Source organism: Heterodontus francisci, chromosome 31 (genome assembly GCF_036365525.1).
Source record: "Heterodontus francisci isolate sHetFra1 chromosome 31, sHetFra1.hap1, whole genome shotgun sequence".
NCBI classification, from domain to species: Eukaryota; Metazoa; Chordata; class Chondrichthyes; order Heterodontiformes; family Heterodontidae; genus Heterodontus; species Heterodontus francisci.
In genome coordinates, this window is record NC_090401.1 from 57,447,055 (window position 1) to 57,465,371 (window position 18,317).

The 18,317-nt window shown below is 42.5% G+C and overlaps 1 protein-coding gene across 1 annotated transcript; it reads right to left on the bottom strand.

The window, feature by feature from the left end:
- Positions 1-1,186: 1,186 nt before the first annotated feature.
- LOC137347300 (ras-related protein Rab-39B-like) lies at positions 1,187-18,089 on the bottom strand. The gene is made up of 2 exons (XM_068011699.1): positions 17,717-18,089; positions 1,187-2,279 (listed from the first exon to the last, which is right to left on the bottom strand). The coding sequence occupies exons 1-2, from the start codon at positions 17,929-17,931 to the stop codon at positions 1,859-1,861; spliced, it is 636 nt and encodes a 211-aa protein (XP_067867800.1). The 5' UTR covers positions 17,932-18,089; the 3' UTR covers positions 1,187-1,858.
- Between the last annotated feature and the right edge of the window lie 228 nt (positions 18,090-18,317).

Consider the following 18,317-nt stretch of genomic DNA (forward strand, 5'->3'; position numbering starts at 1 on the left):
ATGATAAATCAAAAGCACTGCAGCAATATTAAACTTTGAGTTTTGATACATGGAGTACCCAAGAAAAGACAACAGACAAACAAAGGAGAAATGGTATGTTCCAATCATTGTTCAATGTGGGAACACAGTTAAAGAGGGAAATTGTATTTGAACAAAGAACAAAGAACAGTACAGCACAGGAACAGGCCATTCGGCCCTCCAAGCCTGCGCCGATCTTGATGCCTGCCTAAACTAAAACCTTCTGCACTTCCGGGGACCGTATCCCTCTATTCCCTTCCTATTCATGTATTTGTCAAGATGCCTCTTAAACGTCTCTATGGTACCTGCTTCCACCACCTCCCCCGGCAACAAGTTCCAGGCACTCACCACCCTGTGTAAAGAACTTGCCTCGCACATCCCCTCTAAACTTTGCCCCTCTCACCTTAAACCTATGTCCCCTAGTAACTGACTCTTCCACCCTGGGAAAAAGCTTCTGACTATCCACTGTGTCCATGCCGCTTATAACTTTGTAAACCTCTATCATGTCGCCCCTCCACCTCCATCGTTCCAGTGAAAACAATCCGAGTTTATCCAACCTCTCCTCATAGCGAATGCCCTCCAGACCAGGCAACATCCTGGTAAACCTCTTCTGTACCCTCTCCAAAGCCTCCACGTCCTTCTGGTAGTGTGGCGAGCAGAATTGCACGCAATATTCTACGTGTGGCCTAACTAAAGTTCTGTACAGCTGCAGCATGACTTGCCTATTTTTATACTCTATGCCCCGACCGATGAAGGCAAGCGTGCCGTATGCCTTCTTGACTACCTTATCCACTTGCGTTGCCACTTTCAGTGACCTGTGTCGCAACTTTTCTTTTGCCAATTTTCTCCCCTCTTCTGCTGATGGGTTGAGTGTGTGCTGAAAGTCCTCTAGTTACTTGTCCATGGAGCCATTCTTCACACTCTTCATTCTAGGCTGTTTGACAATGGAGAGTATCACAGTGACACCTCATCCTCTTCTTGCCCATTGCTCACACTCAGGGCAATTCCAGTGAGCACCGCAGGACAACAATCAGAGAGGGGGAAATCCCTAATCTTACTCTTCCTTTATACAGAAGCACTTGACCATGAAGGAGACCCTAATATTGTTTTAATATGGAGTGCATTGGGTTTTGAAAATATTTTTCTGTTTACTTCAAATAGACAGATATTACCGTTACAAAGATTTAATCAATCATTGTGTTGTGTTATTGTTTTATCATTTACTAAGAAGGAACCTCTGCAGTCACAAAGGGCAGCTTGCAAGATCAGTTACAAAATCCAAAAGCGTACGCACCAACAAAACGCAATGGGTAGAATTAACATTGAGGCGGCATGAAACTCATACTTGAAACTCTTGACATCTGTACAACATATCAAAATAGAAATAGAACACCATTAGGCTGCACCAGCCAAAGAAACAAGATTTGTAAAACTTGGATTCTGAGTTTCTTTTCACTGCCTGGGTACCTCGGAGTAGAAAACCAATCTGCTCCCATTAAACTTGATGCTGCTTAATGAAAAGGCCCCGTGATGACCAAAACCTATTATCCAATTTCTTGCAAATACTGTAGGATATAAGCAGCATGCATGAGTACACAAGAAAATTCCCGCTTTTAAAGAATTACTCCCAGTTTTGCACCTCCACACCACCCATTACTACCACGCTGCGTGGTGAATGATTACTCAGGCTGAAACTGGTTTTATAAATCTTTTGCACTGTTAGTTCCACATCTTATAGCTGGGTGGGGTAATTAAGATACAATTGCATGATGCATATATATGTTGCAAGTGGCTAGCTTGCTTCTATGATAGTGACATATTAATTACACCCAAAGCCAAGTTAACAATTACAATCACTTTGTTTTTCCTCCTTTGGCTGTTCCAATACTCGTGGATTAAATCCTCGTTTGACTCCATCCCAACCATCCTCTAGAGCAATCTCTCCCATTTTCATTGAATCATAAATGCATTCTGATAATTTCATAAATGCATTGTCGACATTGGTGTTATTTTTGGCTGAGGTCTCGATGTAATTCAGACCCAGTGTGTCTGCCAACTTCTCTGCTTCTTCACGGGAAACTTCACGGTCATTTATTAAGTCACTTTTATGTCCAACCAGAATGAAAATGGTCTTGTTTGGATACACGTGGTTATTGACTTCCCTCAGCCATTCCTTAATATTCTCAAATGATTTCCGATTGGTCACATCAAACATCAGCAGACCTCCGACAGAATTCCTGTAGTAGGATCGAGTAATTGATCTGAAATACAACAACATGGTTTTAGCTGAATAACAGTCTAGAAACAAATCAATGATTGATCATGAACAGTGACTGTAAACACATCCACAATATCCACGGTGACTTTGATTGTTCCTCACTACCCATGTCTAGAAAACTGATATATTATTTATTCTAGAAAACTGATGTTGCCCAACTCAGTGGTCACTATTATTTTTTCTTCCTTGTTTTGTTTCTCCCGATCTGCCATTGTTGCCTAGTTCAGAAGGTAGGTTAGGTTGAGTGTGATTGAAAATGCTTGATGTACTCAACAGGTCAGGCAGCATCTGTGGCGAGAGAAGCAGAGTTAACCTCCCTTGGCAACGCATGGTGATCCTGTGTAACTGCCCGCTGAACGTCTCTCTGATGTTTGTCTCTGTTACTGCTCGAAATGACTTCCTCGAAAGTCTAATTGAGGTCAATAATTGGAGTGTTTGGCAAAACACTTGTATCATGTACTAAATTTACCTCAACTATTTTGAAATCCAGGGCCCACAGCTTATTGAAACCCCATTGCACTTGTGATTGACCAAAGGTGGATCCTAAGTAACCTAGAAGTACACAAGCAAGATTAAAACATTCTCCAGTGCAGTACAGAGGGAGTGCTGCACCTTCAGAGGTGACTTCTTTTGGATGAGACCTTAAACCGAGAACCCGTCTGCCCTCTCAGATGGACATGAAGTACCCCATGACACTACTTCAAAAAAAGGAGCTGGGGAGGTATCCCCAGTGTCCTGGCCAATATTTGTCCTTCAAGCAACACCATAAAAACTGATTATCTGGTCATTGTCGTATTGCTGTGCCAAATTGGCTGCCATGTTGCCTACATTACAACAGTGACTACAGTTCAAAAGTACTTCATTTGCTGTAAAGCACTTGAGATGACCAGTGATCATGATAGGCGCTATATAAATGCAAGTCTTTCTTTTTTTATAACATTAGATCAGACATGTAATTGTTGTCTGCGTATCAGTTTGAAATGCAGGGCCTTAAGGACCAGGCTTCATGTAATTGTTATAAAGGATTACATTATTAAACTTGGAATGAAGTTGTTACTAGAATCACTCCTTTATTAGCAATGTTACCCCAGTGCCAAGTGAGCTTTTTAAGTTGTGTTCAGTTGGCCACAATTGGCACCAACAACCAGGAACAATGCCAATCAAATTCTTTTCTCCCTCTTTCCCTGAAGGTACTGACTCATCCTTAACTATAATTCTATTAGCTTCTACCAGCTCAGCCATGCTGGAGCAGAGACAGTAACTGCCAGCACACTATTTCGTCGCAAGAACGTCGCAGCTGGGCCTGATTCAGTCATCGCCCACCATTCACACATGCACTTTACAGCAATGACGAGAGACAGCCCTGAGCCCACACCTACCCCCACCGTTTACTGCCCAAGAGGAGCCAACGTAACACAGAATAGGTTTGAACTTGTGATTTTTCTGGTCAGTGGGATTCAGTAACAAATCAAAACAGCCCATTTACTCACTGGGCAGAAGACTCAGAACTCATTCACAATCATTTTTACCACTCTGCCTTCCATTAGATTTATGGGGCAGGGAACTTTCTGGATCAGCAAGATAAGTTTCCATTAAGTAGTTAAGCCATACAGACCAGTAGGTGCCTGGTTTAATGCCCGGTCTACGTTTAATTAGTTGAGCTCAGTTGATAGTATCCCAGACAATGATTAACATTAGCAACCAGGACACCATTGACAGGAGGAAATCAGGAAGAGTTCCATATTGCTATCCAGTGGAATTCCGCACATGCGCATCTCAGGTGAGAGGCCTACTAGACTTGGTTATGATGCCTCAGTAGTTGAACAGCCAATCGATGCACAATCCCGGCTCATACACTGAAAAGTGACCACTCGGGCAAGATACTGGAGATTGGCTGGCAAAAAAAAAAACAGTACCCCAGCAAGTAATGATCATCTTGACGATTGAAAGAATGGGAGAATATAGAAAAAAAAACTTCTCTTTTCCCCCCCTCCTTTCATGGAGCATTATTCTGCCATGGTGCTGAGATAAGAGTTGGGCAAGCCTAATGAGTCTGGACAGCACTTCCATAGTGTGCATTTGAAACACAGCAAAGCACTTGTGTGATGGGCTCGTGAGTGGATTGTGCTCAGCATGACTCGTCAGGTGGGATGTGTCCCGTTTCAATATAAAAGATGACACCACTGATCCTTGCAGCAACAGAAACTGAGAATTCAGAAACCTGCTCCATACTCCACAAACTGTATACAATAGCTTTAAACATGGTTCGATATGTAGTGTACAGCATAAACCCAAGCTTTTACATTACACAAAACCCTTTTTGACAAGGTTTAGCTGGTGCTCATGTTTCAGAAACAATCTCAGATTCTCCAATGTTTCCCAGTAGCTGCTCTGAACATATTCTAGTCAATTGCATCACCCGGCATTCTGTACTAAAACTAGCATCTGCATATAACTCGTCCAAACAAATCTGTGCTGTGCCAAAATGTTGTTATTGCAATTTAAAGCTGCACTGTCGTCAGGAATTAAAGTTGTGGGCCAGAAATTTCCTTTAGGGAAACAAACACCATCTCCATTCAAAATCATCATGGATTGAGTTTCAATGGAAGATTACAACAGTTCAGTGAAGATTTTCCTCTTCAAAAAGGTGTGGATTCATGCTAAACTTTACACGTGTTAACCACCCTCTACTATCTTTGCAAAATGAGAGAGAGTCTGGACAGCAGTGTGGCAACTGGATTTTTGACACTGGATGGCATCAGTCAAGCTCAGACTTGTCCTTGACTAGTGCATGCACCCATGCACGATTGCACACACGCTTCCCAGCAGGTTACTGTGCAAAAATCAAGAGTAGGAGCGCTGGATGATTTTCCCCCGACTCTGCTTAACCCAGGAAAATTAAACTGTTGAAACACTTCAAAAATAGCATTGTTGCAACGGGTAGCAAGGAGATACAAGACCCCCTTTTGTGACAGCCCAACAATCACATGGTCTAACCACATGTGGGATGGCCACAAGTGAAAGTGAATAATAAGCAGGTCACTCAGAGCTGGAGGAGCAGCAGGAGAGATGGGCCTCCTCCTGAAGGACACCACCCACCCAAAGCTCCTACGACCTGCCCAGCCCCAGGACTACCTGCAGAGAAGACCTCTCCCAAGATGCACGAGGACCCGTTGCTGCTGTAACTTATTGAAGCACCTCACCCAACCCTTGCTACAAGTCCTGACCAGGGTGAGTTTTTAAAAAATTCATTCATGGTATGTGGGTGTCGCTGGCTAGGCCAGCATTTGTTGCCCATCCCTAATTGCCCTTGAGAAGGTGGTGGTGAGCTGCCTTCTTGAACCGCTGCAGTCATGTGAGGTAGATACACCCACAGTGCTGTTAGGAAGGGAGTTCCAATATTTTGACCCAGCGACAGTGAAGAAACGCCGTTATAGTTCTAAGTCAGGATGATGTGTGACTTGGAGGGGAACTTGCAGGTGGTGGTGTTCCCATGCATCTGCTGCCCTTGTCCTACAAATTGGTTGAGGTCGCAGGTTTGGAAGGTGCTGTCGAAGGAGCCTTGGTGCATTGCTGCAGTGCATCTTGTAGATGGTACACACTGCTGCAACTGTGTGTCAGTGGTGGAGGGAGTGAATGTTTGTAGGTGGGGTGCCAGTCAAGCAGGCTGCTTTGTCCTGGATGGTGTCGAGCTTCTTGAGTGTTGTTGGAGCTGCACCCATCCAGGCAAGTGGAGAGTATTCCATCACACTCCTGACTGTGCCTTGTAGATGGTGGACTTGATCCCAAGTATCCCTCACTCTAACACATAGAGCTGTATAACTACTTATAACTCACTGCATTTCCCTGTAATCAGTGTGAAATATGCACTATAGCATGTACAGTTATGGGACCATGGGCCCAATTATAACCTTGAGCAAGTGGGTGGGTTTTGAATGGGGTAAAATTAGGCCCAAATTGTGTCTCAAGAGTGTATAAAATAAAAATCGCAATAAAGCACGACTGAGATTATGACTGGACAAGAAATTCTTCAGTCAATAGTGCGAACACAGTAGGGGTTAGGCTGTTCCAAGTCATTATCACACAATTGCGTGTTTTAATTCAAATACCTGCATTTTATAGAAGGGTTTTGGACTTGTACCATATAAACAACTAAAATGAAGTAAATGGATGTGGTAAATCGGTCAATCCAGTAGTGGATTTCTGAAATTGGACATGAAAATATGAATTGATCTCTGCTTTCAGAATCCTTTATCCAACAGTGGGCCCGTTTAATGTAAACGCAATCGGAAATTCAAGCCTTCACCCTCTATTAGATTTTCCTTCATCTCGATCAATCCCACAGATCACAGAACATTGTAGCCAATCCTTATTTACAACAATAACTTGCTTTAATATAGAGCATTTAACATAATAGAACATACCAAGGTGCTTCACAGGAGCATCATAAAGCAAAATCTGACACCAAGCTACATAAGGTGATATTAGGGCCGATGGCTAAAAGCTTGGTCAGAGTTTGTTTTAAGGAATGCCTCAAAAGGAGGCAACAGAGGTAGAGGGAGGGAATTCCGGAGCTTAAAGCGTATGCAGCTCAAAGTACGGCAGCCAATGGTGGAGCAATTAAAATTGGGATGCTCAAGGGGCCAGAATTAGACGAGAGCAGATATCTCAGAGGGTTGTAAGGGCTGGTGGAGGTTAGCTCTCCAACGTACGTAACCTTCCTCTAGTAAGCTGCATACAGTTTTGAAAGGGGCTGCTTTTCCCCCCAGAGATATTCCTGAATTGTTGCCCAGTTTTCAAGAAATAGGAATAATATTACCTATACTATAAAAATTATACATGGAATTTGTTCAATTCCACTGCCTCCCCAATGGGCAAATCTTTTTAAAAATTCATTTGTGGGATGTGGGCGTCGCTGGCTAGGCCAGCATTTATTGCCCATCCCTAATTGCCCATCCCTAATTGCCCTTGAACTGAGTGGAATGCGACCATTTAAGAGTCAACCACATTGCCGTCCCACGTAGGCCAGACCAGGTAAGGACGGCAGATTTCCTTCCTTAAAAAGGACATTAGTGAACCAAATGGGTTTTTACAACAATCGACAATGGTTTCATGGTCACCATTAGACTAGCTTTTTAATTCCAGATTTATTAATTGAATTCAAATTTCACCATGGACCATGATGGGATTGGAACCCATGTCCCCGGAGCATTCTTTGTTCCAGTCCTACTCAGGCCCCCTCCCCCAACTCTTTTTCCGGTACATTGATGACTGTATCGGTGCCGTTTCCTGCTCCTGCCCCGAACTAGAAAACTTTATTAACTTTGCTTCCAATTTCCACCCTACTCTCACCTTTACATGGTCCATCTCTGACACTTCCCTTCCCTTCCTCGACTTCTCTGTCTCCATCTCTGGGGATAGGTTGTCTACCAATATCCATTATAAGCCCACCGACTCCCACAGCTACCTCAACTACACTTCTTCACACCCTACCTCCTGTAAGGACTCCATTCCATTCTCCCAGTTTCTCCGTCTCCGACGCATCTGCTCTGATGATGCTACCTTCCATGACGGTGCTTCTGATATGACCTCCTTTTTCCTCAACCGAGGATTTCCCCCCACTGTGGTTGACAGGGCCCTCAACCGTGTCCGACCCATTCCCCGCACCTCTACCCTCACCCTCCCTCCCAGAACCGTGACAGGGTTCCCCTTGTCCTCACTTTTCATCCCACCAGCCTCCATATCCAAAGGATCATCCTCCGCCATTTTCGCCACCTCCAGCATGATGCCACTACCAGTCGCATCTTCCCCTCCCTTCCCCTGTCAGCATTCCAAAGGGATCGTTCCCTCCGCGACACCCTGGTCCACTCCTCCATTACCCCCACCACCTCGTCCCTGTCCCAGGGCACCTTCCCCTGCAATCGCAGGAGGTGTAATACCTGCCCATTTACCTCCTCTCTCCTCACTATCCCAGGCCCCAAACACTCCTTTCAGGTGAAGCAGCGATTTACTTGTACTTCTTTCAATGTAGTATACTGTATTTGCTGCTCACAGTGTGGTCTCCTCTACACTGGGGTGACCAAGCGCAGACTGGGTGACCGCTTTGCGGAACATCTCCGCTCAGTCCGCAAGCAGGACCCTGAGCTTCCGGTTGTTTGCCATTTCAACACTCCCCCCTGCTCTCATGCTCACATCTCTGTCCTGGGATTGCTGCAGTGTTCCAGTGAACATCAACGCAAGCTCGAGGAACAGCATCTCATCTACTGATTAGGCACACTACAGCCTGCCGGACCGAACATTGAGTTCAATAATTTCAGAGCATGACGGCCCCCCATTTTACTTTCATTTTTAGTTATTTTTTCTTCCTTTTTTTTTTACATTCTTTTTTACATTTTTTACTATCTTTTTTTGCATTTATTTCATTTCATCTTAGTTTGTTCAGTTTGCTTACCCACTTTTTTTTCAGGTTTTTTTTTTCAGGTTTGCACTTGCTGCTGTTCAATATTCAGTGTATTCACACCTAATCTGTACTAATGCTTTGTCTTTCAACACACCATTAACATATTGTTTGCCTTTGCTCCGTGACCTTTTGGTCAGCTATGTGGCCTGGTCCAATCTGCACCTTCTCCTTTGTTATCTCTTTCCCCACCCCCACCTCACTTGCTTACAATCTGTGACTTTTCTAATATTTGTCAGTTCCGAAGAAGGGTCACTGACCCGAAACGTTAACTCTGCTTCTCTTTCCACAGATGCTGCCAGGCCTGCTGAGTGATTCCAGCATTTCTTGTTTTTGTCCCCGGAGCATTAGCCTGGGCTCTGGGCACTGTGCCACTGAGGGGATTGGTCAAAACATGCTAAATACACAAGATACTCAACACCTTTGAGTAAGACAAACTCCTTTACATTTTCTTTAAAATTTAACTTTCTCTTGGTGAGTACAATACTTAAAAGCTTTACATAATTTTAATAAAGTTGGTTTTGTCAATACTTTGCATTAGCAAAAACATTCAACGAGTACCGGAATGGTCAAAAACATTGCTTTCATATACTGTCTTTTTTTAGGGTAGACACCATCACATTTGGTTTAAAGAGTCTGGTGTTTGACATATCTGTTTGGAAATTCCCAAGCGCCATTCACACTAGAACTGCAGCGTCTGTATGAAAATGCTTCACTTCGTGCCGATGCTGCAGTTTGAGTCCAAATCCAGAGTCAGGACCCAACATGATACCAGAGGAAGAGTTGCGAGACTCCCTGGAGGAAGAAATCTGACTCTGTTTTGGTGTCAGTTTCAGTAGACACCCAATGCACATGCCACGGGTTTAGCATAATGCAAAGCCACAACAATTTGCACTGTGCTAAATTTGTAATGTGAACGCACTGTAAAGAGGTAAACTGGATGGCAAAAGTTTGTCTTTTTAAATTAAATATAATTGCTCCAATTACTGCCGCATCTTAACTTTGTAGAGGCATTAATTGAGATTATTAAAGTTTCTGATTAATTATTAGGAGACTGAGTGTCCAGCCACATTCCTAACCACAGTCTGTCCCTATAATCCAGTCAAATTGGGCCTTTTTAAAAGCAGGCAATCCTACTCTTTGTGTACTTAGCCAGTCTGAATATAATTACGTATTGGTTATAGGTGGCCTTATTCCTGTTTGACTGGAAATGGAAAGGCTAGTAGGACAAGCCTTTGACTGTATTCCTTGCTTCTTACTGAAAAAAAAACTGGTTCATCAAGAACCAGTTTATAACACTCCAAGAGTAAGACTTTGCATCGTGCCCGTCACTCACTGGCCATACGCCCACAGAAATCAGAAACAGGAACAACTGAATAGAAGGGCTGTCGATACAAAGGATTTAGATCAAAGAGCTGCGTTGGTCTCATGAAAGGAAACTTTCCCTTATATAGCATCTTCAAAATAAAGATATCAAATTGAAAAAACAATTGTCTTAGTTAAATAAAAGCAAAATACTGCAGATGCTGGAAATCTGAAATAAAAACAAGAAATGCTGGAAATACTCAGCAGGTCCGGCAGCATCTGTGGAGAGAGAAGCAGAATTAATGTTTCAGGTCAGTGACCCTTCTTCAGAACTGGCAAATATTAGAAATGTGAAAGTTTATAAGCAAGTAAAGCAGGGGTGGGGCAAGAGATAACAAAGGTGGTGTAGATAGGACAAGGTCACAGAATAGCTGACCAGAAGGTCATGGAGCAAAGGCAAACAATACGTTAATGGTGTGTTGAAAGACAAAGCATTAGTACAGATAGGGTGTTAATGGACTGAAATTGAACAGCCACAAGTACAAACATGAAAAAAAAACAGCGGGTAAGCAAACTGAACAAACGAAGATGAAATAAAATAAAACAAACCCAAAAAAATACATAAAAAGAAAACAATAACTAAAAATAAAAGTAAAATGGGGGACCCGTCATGCTCTGAATTATCTTAGTTACTTAACTTAATGCTAACCTGCAAAGCGGATGAAGGGCCTCCATGGACATTAGAAAACAAAATGAAGTATTTGATGGAATATTAACTTCCCTCTGGATACAATTCACGTTTGTAGACCTGTTGTTACAGAAATCACACATTTCTGCCCTGAATCATTCCACAAATAATAGGTGTCAGCTGTGGCTTACAGGTAACACTCTCGCCTCTGAGCCAGAAAGGTTCAAATCCCACTCCAGAGACTCAAGTACAAAGTCTAGACTGCCACGTCAGTGCCGTACCAAGTGAGTGATGCAATTTTGGAGGTGCAATCTTCCGGATGAAACGTTAAACCGAGGTCTCGTCTGCCCTTCCAGTTGGATGTAAAGTATCCCACTCAGGAAGTGCAAGCAAATTCTCTGGTGCCCCAGCCAATATTTACCCCACACAAAAATCACTGAAAACAAAACAGATTATATGGCCATTGTCACATTGTTGCAGATCCACACTTCTTAACAAGGGTCACTGGAAAATAGTCAGGAGCATAACATGGGCTGATTTTATCCTCTACTTAATTCATGACTCCAAGTATAGTACACTCACTACAACCGATTCAGCATTAACCAGGGATTAAATTTTGGACCCTCCCAAACTATGACTCAGTCCTACAATACAATGATCATCTGAAGAACTAAGCGCTTCCCTTTAGTCTGTTTGGTTAAAGTTAAAATTTGGGCAATACCCATTTACAAATTATTTTCTGAACAAAAGGGCAGGCGGTGTCATTACCCCACCCTTACAGCCAGCAGGCCAGTGTGCACAGTCTGAAATACTCATACAGATCAGAAAGGCACTCATTTAAATTCTGGTCCCTGCTAAATTAACTGAATTAATTCAGGGCACTACAAGAAATGCTGAAATCACTCAGCAGGTCTGGCAGCATCTGTGGAAAGAGAAGCAGAGTTAACGTTTCGGGTCAGTGACCCTTCTTCGGATTTCCAGCATCCGCAGTATTTTGCTTTTAATTCAGGGCACTAGTTGGGGCATCACAATTGGCTCAATGCTGACCCTTGCCAAGACATGTGATCGAACCACAGACTGCAATGGGAGAGTCCAGCAAATATCCTCAGTATCCCCAGGCTAGAAAAAGATAAATTCAGTCAGTGCTTCTTGTCCATGATCATTATGTATGATCTCTGTTCCAAGTATGAACATTTAGGAAGAGAACAAGTTCAGGCTTGGCTATCTCACTGGATGGCTTCACATGGAAAGACTACTTAGATGAGACAGAGAGCACTTCCGTGGAAATAAACCCCAGAGCGAATCAGTAGCTTTATCCTCCAATTTTCTTTCTTCTGCTTCTAAAGTAAAAATGTGAAGAGCAGACCATAATATGATTAGCAAAATAGATTTATTGATGTTAAAATGTTGGATGCAATACATACATTTCCTCGTTGTCCCGGGCCACCTGAAAGTTGGGGGCTCATGTCAGATAGTTTGCATGTTAATTGTATATCAATTGTATTTAATTATATGCAGGCAGAAGTCATTAATTGGGGTCTTTCTTGAGCACATATAAAAGAAACTGGGGGGGGGGGTTGAATTAGGAGGTGTATCCTTATAATTATTTACAGAGTGAAACATTACAAGAGTAAATAAAGATTGGCTCCAGTATCATCCTTCACCAACTAGTTTTCTGGATTATAACATTGCAAACAGTCACCCTCCAATAGTTTTTAAAGGTGCACTGTGGTCACTATGAATGAGCTCGATTGGTCGGCCATTCAACCACGGAGACCTAATTCTCACTTAAATGTCATCTACTGCTCAGTTGATAGCAATAGCACTCTCACCTAGAGTCAGCAGGTTGTGGGTTTAAATCCCTCTCCAGGACTTGAGCACAAAAATCAAGGCTGACACTCCAGTGCTACAATGTTGGTGGTGCAGTCTTTCAGATGACACGTTAAACAGAGGCCTCTCAGGTGGACGTAAAAGATCCCATGGCCCTATTTTGAAGGGCAGTGGAATTCTCCCTGGTGTCCTGGCCAATATTCATCAATCAACATCGCAAAAAACAGATTATCTGGTCATCACATTCCTGTTTGAGGGAGCTTGCTGTGTGCAAATTGACTGCTGTGCTTCCTACATTACAACTGTGACTACACTTCAAAAAGTAATTCATTGGCTGTAAAGCACTTTGGGATGTCCTATGGTTATAAAAGGTACTATATAAATGCCAGTCTTTCTTTCACCTGGGTATGCATGTGTGAACCTCCAGCAGGTGTCAACAACAAAAACTTGTATTTACCTAGCGCCTTTAACATAATAAAACTAAACAATGATGAGGATTGGAAAACCCGAATCATTATTTTTGTTCCGTCACTGAACACGTGCTCCAAACCACCACTGTTGAGATCAGTTAATTCCTGGACTGTATGACTGAGTGTCATATTACACAAGGCGTTTATCACTGACCCATCAGACATTTATACAAGTCTTTAATTAGAAGTTCATATTAGCTTTGAATATTCAAAAATCCAAATGTGGATAGAAAGTTAAGGTCAGTCAAAAAAGATTTAATCGCTTATACAGTAACCTTTTGTAAACAATGTACCGTATCCGTTTAAAGATTATTCAGCTAAAGATTTTAATTGGAAAATAGTAACAGTGGCTAGACTACTGCTCACAGTAATGGAATGTTCTGCACCCTTTTTCAGACTATTTCAAAATTACTACTCTTAGGTCAAAAGTTTGAGTTTTCACAGAGAGCTTTTAAAGTGGATCAACCATCTAACCAGTGAGTAGTTAAATGATGCAGAATTTAAAGACTTCAAGTTCAATTCCTGGTCTGTGCTCAGTAAAATAATTGCAGCCTAAACGGCATTAGGTGCTCTATAATTGGCCTAATCAGTGCTTTAGGCAGAAAATATTCCAGCATTCATGTTTCTGATAGCTGTAAAATAATCCCTCCTTGGAAGTGTGTCGGAGAGCAATGGATGGACTGGAATAGTCCCTGCAATTGAATGGCCTATTAATATTCACTTTCAATGCTCACATAGAAATAACAGTTCTGATGAAGGGTCACTGACCCAAAACGTTAACTCTGCTTCTCTTTCCACAGATGCTGCCAGACCTGCTGAGTAGTTCCAGCATTTCTTGTTTTTATTTAGGAACAGTCACTGGACTGAGGAATCAGAGGGTGACTGGCATGACAGAAAAGGATCAATAGCTTCAGGAGGGGTGAAATGAAACAAAACACATAAACCTCCCCCCCCCACCACCCCAAAAGTGCTGAGATCAGACAGATAAAGGGATCTAGAATGTCTTTGAAGTCTCTCAAACTAATTTTATACCTTGGAAATAAGTATCTATCAGGGAGACATCCGTTTCTAATCCGAAGGCTTCCTTCCTCCCTTTACCCTCTTTCCTCTTTATTCGTCTTCTGAAAGTGGTGATTGATGTCCTCAGACCCCAGGACCCACATTCTCAAATTCCCTCCTCAACCCCTGTGTTTCACCACCTCCCTTTCCTCTTTAAGGCTCACCTTAAAACCCATCCCTGATCAAACTTTTGGTCAATTTCCCCCAGATATCCACTTCTTTGGCTCAACATCCATTTTTTGATTGTGCTAACATCCCAAGGTGCTTCACAAGAGCATTATAAAATAAAATTTGACACTGAGGCACATAAGAAGATATTGGTTTCAGACGACTAAAAGATGGTCAAAAAAGGTAGGTTTTAAGGATTGTCTCAAAAGATAAAAGCAAGATAGAGAGGTTGAGAGGTATTGGGAGGGAATTCCAGAGCTTAGGGTCTAGGCAACTGAAGGGTGGGTACTTACCAAACTGTTGGTTCTTGCTGGGAAAAGACCATCCTTTAACTTAAAGCTGTAAACTAAATAATAACTAATTTTAACTACCTGATAGTCTGGGAAAACTAAATTTGTTCGCCTTTGAGAAACGAAACTGGAAAGAGTAGGGGCTGATAGATTTTTTGTAAACTTTGAGATAATATGCATGCAAGCAGGACATTTAGAAATAGAATTTATATAGTGCCTTTCCCAACCTCTGGCTATTTCAAAGCACTTTGTAGCCAATGAAGTAGAGCCATTAAGGCACAGAAGGAAGCTGAAGTGTAGTCACTGTTGTAGGAGACTCAGCAGTCAATGCATTCAAGGCCCCTCAAATGGCAATAAGATAGTGAACAGATAATCCATTTTCGTAAATATTGGTTGAGGGATATATGTTAGGCAGTACATCAAAAGAAAGTCAGGTAGGTTCGTCTGAATAGCCACGTCCACTCGAGAGGGCAGAGGCACCTCGGTTTGACATTTCATCTGAAAGACGGCATCTCCAGCCGTGCAGCATTCCCTCAGTACTGCAGTGAAGTGTCAGCCTCGATTTTTGTGCTCAAGTCTGTGGAGGGAAACTTTGAATCCACAATTGTCTGCCTTCGAGGCACGAGTGCTACCACGGAGCTAAGCCTGACACCTTGACCTCTCATCCACACTAGAGTAAATAAGTACAAAACTGGAAAACCGGCAGTCAGACCAGAAGTTAGAAAAGTCCCTGCTCCTTCTTTTTATTAGCAGATTTGCATTTTAGGATGTTACTAAAATGGTAAATCCTATGCCAATTAATATATATGAAAAGGACTTATCATGAAAATGATTAAGACTGAACACGCTATGCAGCATAATGATTTTTATCCATTTGGGCTAGTGGATTGCTATTCATGGAGTGCAACCTGCCAGGACTGTCCCTTGAGCACGTCCAGTTTTAATCACTCCACCATTGGTGGCCACGCCTTCAGTTGCCTAGGGACTGGTGGATGCAACAGTTTTAATGTGTCATGAATGCAGAATGGACAAAACTATTGTGATCAAAGTTCAAACAGACTAGTTTCTTTAATCGACAATTCATTGGCCAAATTGCTTACAATTCATACAGTACATCCCTGAAATTCAGACCAATTGAAATCAGACAATGTTGAATTTCCAGTTTGGTTCTGCACCATATTTAATAAACATCTCAATAAATATATTATGAAGACACTACTATTTGAACTTTTACCCTTTAGGAAACATCCTCTAATGCAACTGTTCATTCTTCCCCCCTTTTACAAATATTTAACTTTTGCAAATATAACAAGAACTAGGAGTAGGCAATTCAGTTCTTCGAGCCTGCTCTGCCATTCAATACGATCATTGCTGATCTCATCTTGGCCTCAACCCATTACTAATTAAAAATCTATCTCCTCCTTAAATTTACTCAATGGCCCGGCATCCACCGCACTCTGGGGTAGTGAATTCCACAGACTCACGACCCTTTGAGAGAAGTAGTTTCTCCTCATCTCTGTCAAATATGACTGCAGAATTGGAAGAATCATCAATAAGGATGACTGAACCAAGCAAAATACTGCAGATACTGGAAATCTGAAACAAAACAAGAAAAGAGCCTGGCGGACTGAACATTGAGTTCAATAACCTCAGAGCATGACTGGCCTTTTAAAAATATTTTTTAATCATGTGCCTGCTTTTCATGTCGTTAGAGCTACTCATTATTCCACTATTAACACTCTCGCTGGACTAATGCTTTGTCTTTCACCACAAGCATTAACACACGGTTTACCTTTATCCCAGGACAGCTTTGTTATTTTTTTTTTCGAATTAGAATTAGAACATTACAGCGCAGTACAGGCCCTTCGGCCCTCGATGTTGCGCCGACCTGTGAAACCATCTGACCTACACTATTCCATTTTCATCCATATGTCTATCCAATGACCACTTAAATGCCCTTAAAGTTGGCGAGTCTACTACTGTTGCAGGCAGGGCGTTCCACGCCCCTACTACTCTCTGAGTAAAGAAACTACCTCTGACATCTGTCCTATATCTATCACCCCTCAACTTAAAGCTATGTCCCCTCGTGTTTGCCATCACCATCCGAGGAAAAAGACTCTCACTATCCACCCTATCCAACCCTCTGATTATCTTATATGTCTCTATTAAGTCACCTCTCCTCCTCCTTCTCTCCAACGAAAACAACCTCAAGTCCCTCAGCCTTTCCTCATAAGACCTTCCCTCCATACAAGGCAACATCCTAGTAAATCTCCTCTGCACCCTTTCCATAGCTTCCACATCCTTCCTATAATGCGGTGACCAGAACTGCACGCAATACTCCAGGTGAGGTCTCACCAGAGTTTTGTACAGCTGCAGCATGACCTCGTGGCTCCGAAACTCGATCCCCCTACTAATAAAAGCTAACACACCATATGCCTTCTTAACAGCCCTATTAACCTGGGTAGCAACTTTCAGGGATTTATGCACCTGGACACCAAGATCTCTCTGTTCATCTACACTACCAAGAATCTTCCCATTAGCCCAGTACTCTGCATTGCTGTTACTCCTTCCAAAGTGAATCACCTCACACTTTTCCGCATTAAACTCCATTTGCCATCTCTCAGCCCAGCTCTGCAGCCTATCTATGTCCCTTTGTACCCTACAACATCCTTCGGCACTATCCACAACTCCACCGACCTTAGTGTCATCCACAAATTTACTAACCCACCCTTCTACACCCTCTTCCAGGTCATTTATAAAAATGACAAAAATTTAATCCCCCTCTGTCCTATCAAACACTTTCCCCTACTCCCCTCCCTTTCACTTGCTTAAAACCTAATTCTTTCCAAACCTTTGCCAGTGCTGGTGAAAGGTCACTGGCCTGAAACTTTAACTTCGCATCTACACTATTTGCCTTAATCATTCCTATGTTAGTTTTGCACTGGTCATGAAGTTTCTACTCAATCCCCAATTTGATATCTTGACTATCTTAACGTGAGTGAACAGAAATGTCACAAAGTTTCAAGTTGTCACGAAACATTGCTCAACGTGTTCCAAAGCGCGGAAGGAAATTATTCCTCAAACCACACAATTTCGTAACTTCTGCGCTGACTTTTAAAGGGAGGTGAAAACAGAGCAAATGCTCGCACTGACCTGAACCGTTCTTGACCAGCCGTGTCCCATAGCTGAAGTTTGATCCTACAGCCCGGCTCAACTTCTAACAAGCGGGCATAAAAATCCACTCCCACGGTGGGATCTTGCACCTCGGTGAAAGTGCCATCGGTAAAACGCTTGAGGAGGGAAGATTTCCCCACTGTGGAGTCACCTAACAATATAATCCGAAACTGGTACTGCCAGATCGCATCCATGGCATTTTCCACTAGAGACAAGTGTGAGAGACTCGGGTCTTAACACTGCACAAACTAAACTTGTTTTTTAAGATAATGAAAAGTTATCCCTGCGTTCTCCCCATGACGGAAGTGGATATTCTTGTGTTAGTTCCCGTATTGGTTCAAACGTTTTCCCAGATCATGTGATTGCTCCCAGCAACGCAGGCAGTACTGGGCAGGTTCAAACTTATCCAATTTGCGAGTCCATCTACAAACTCACAGAGAGGTTCTGTTTTTTTTAAAAAAAAAGCACAAGATGTGCTTTAACTATATTGGGCAATTTGTCTTAATGCTGGAATTCTTGCTGTTTGCAGAGAAAGCTGAGAGCTGCACCTGTGTTTGAGCGTATTCCACTCCAGTCACAT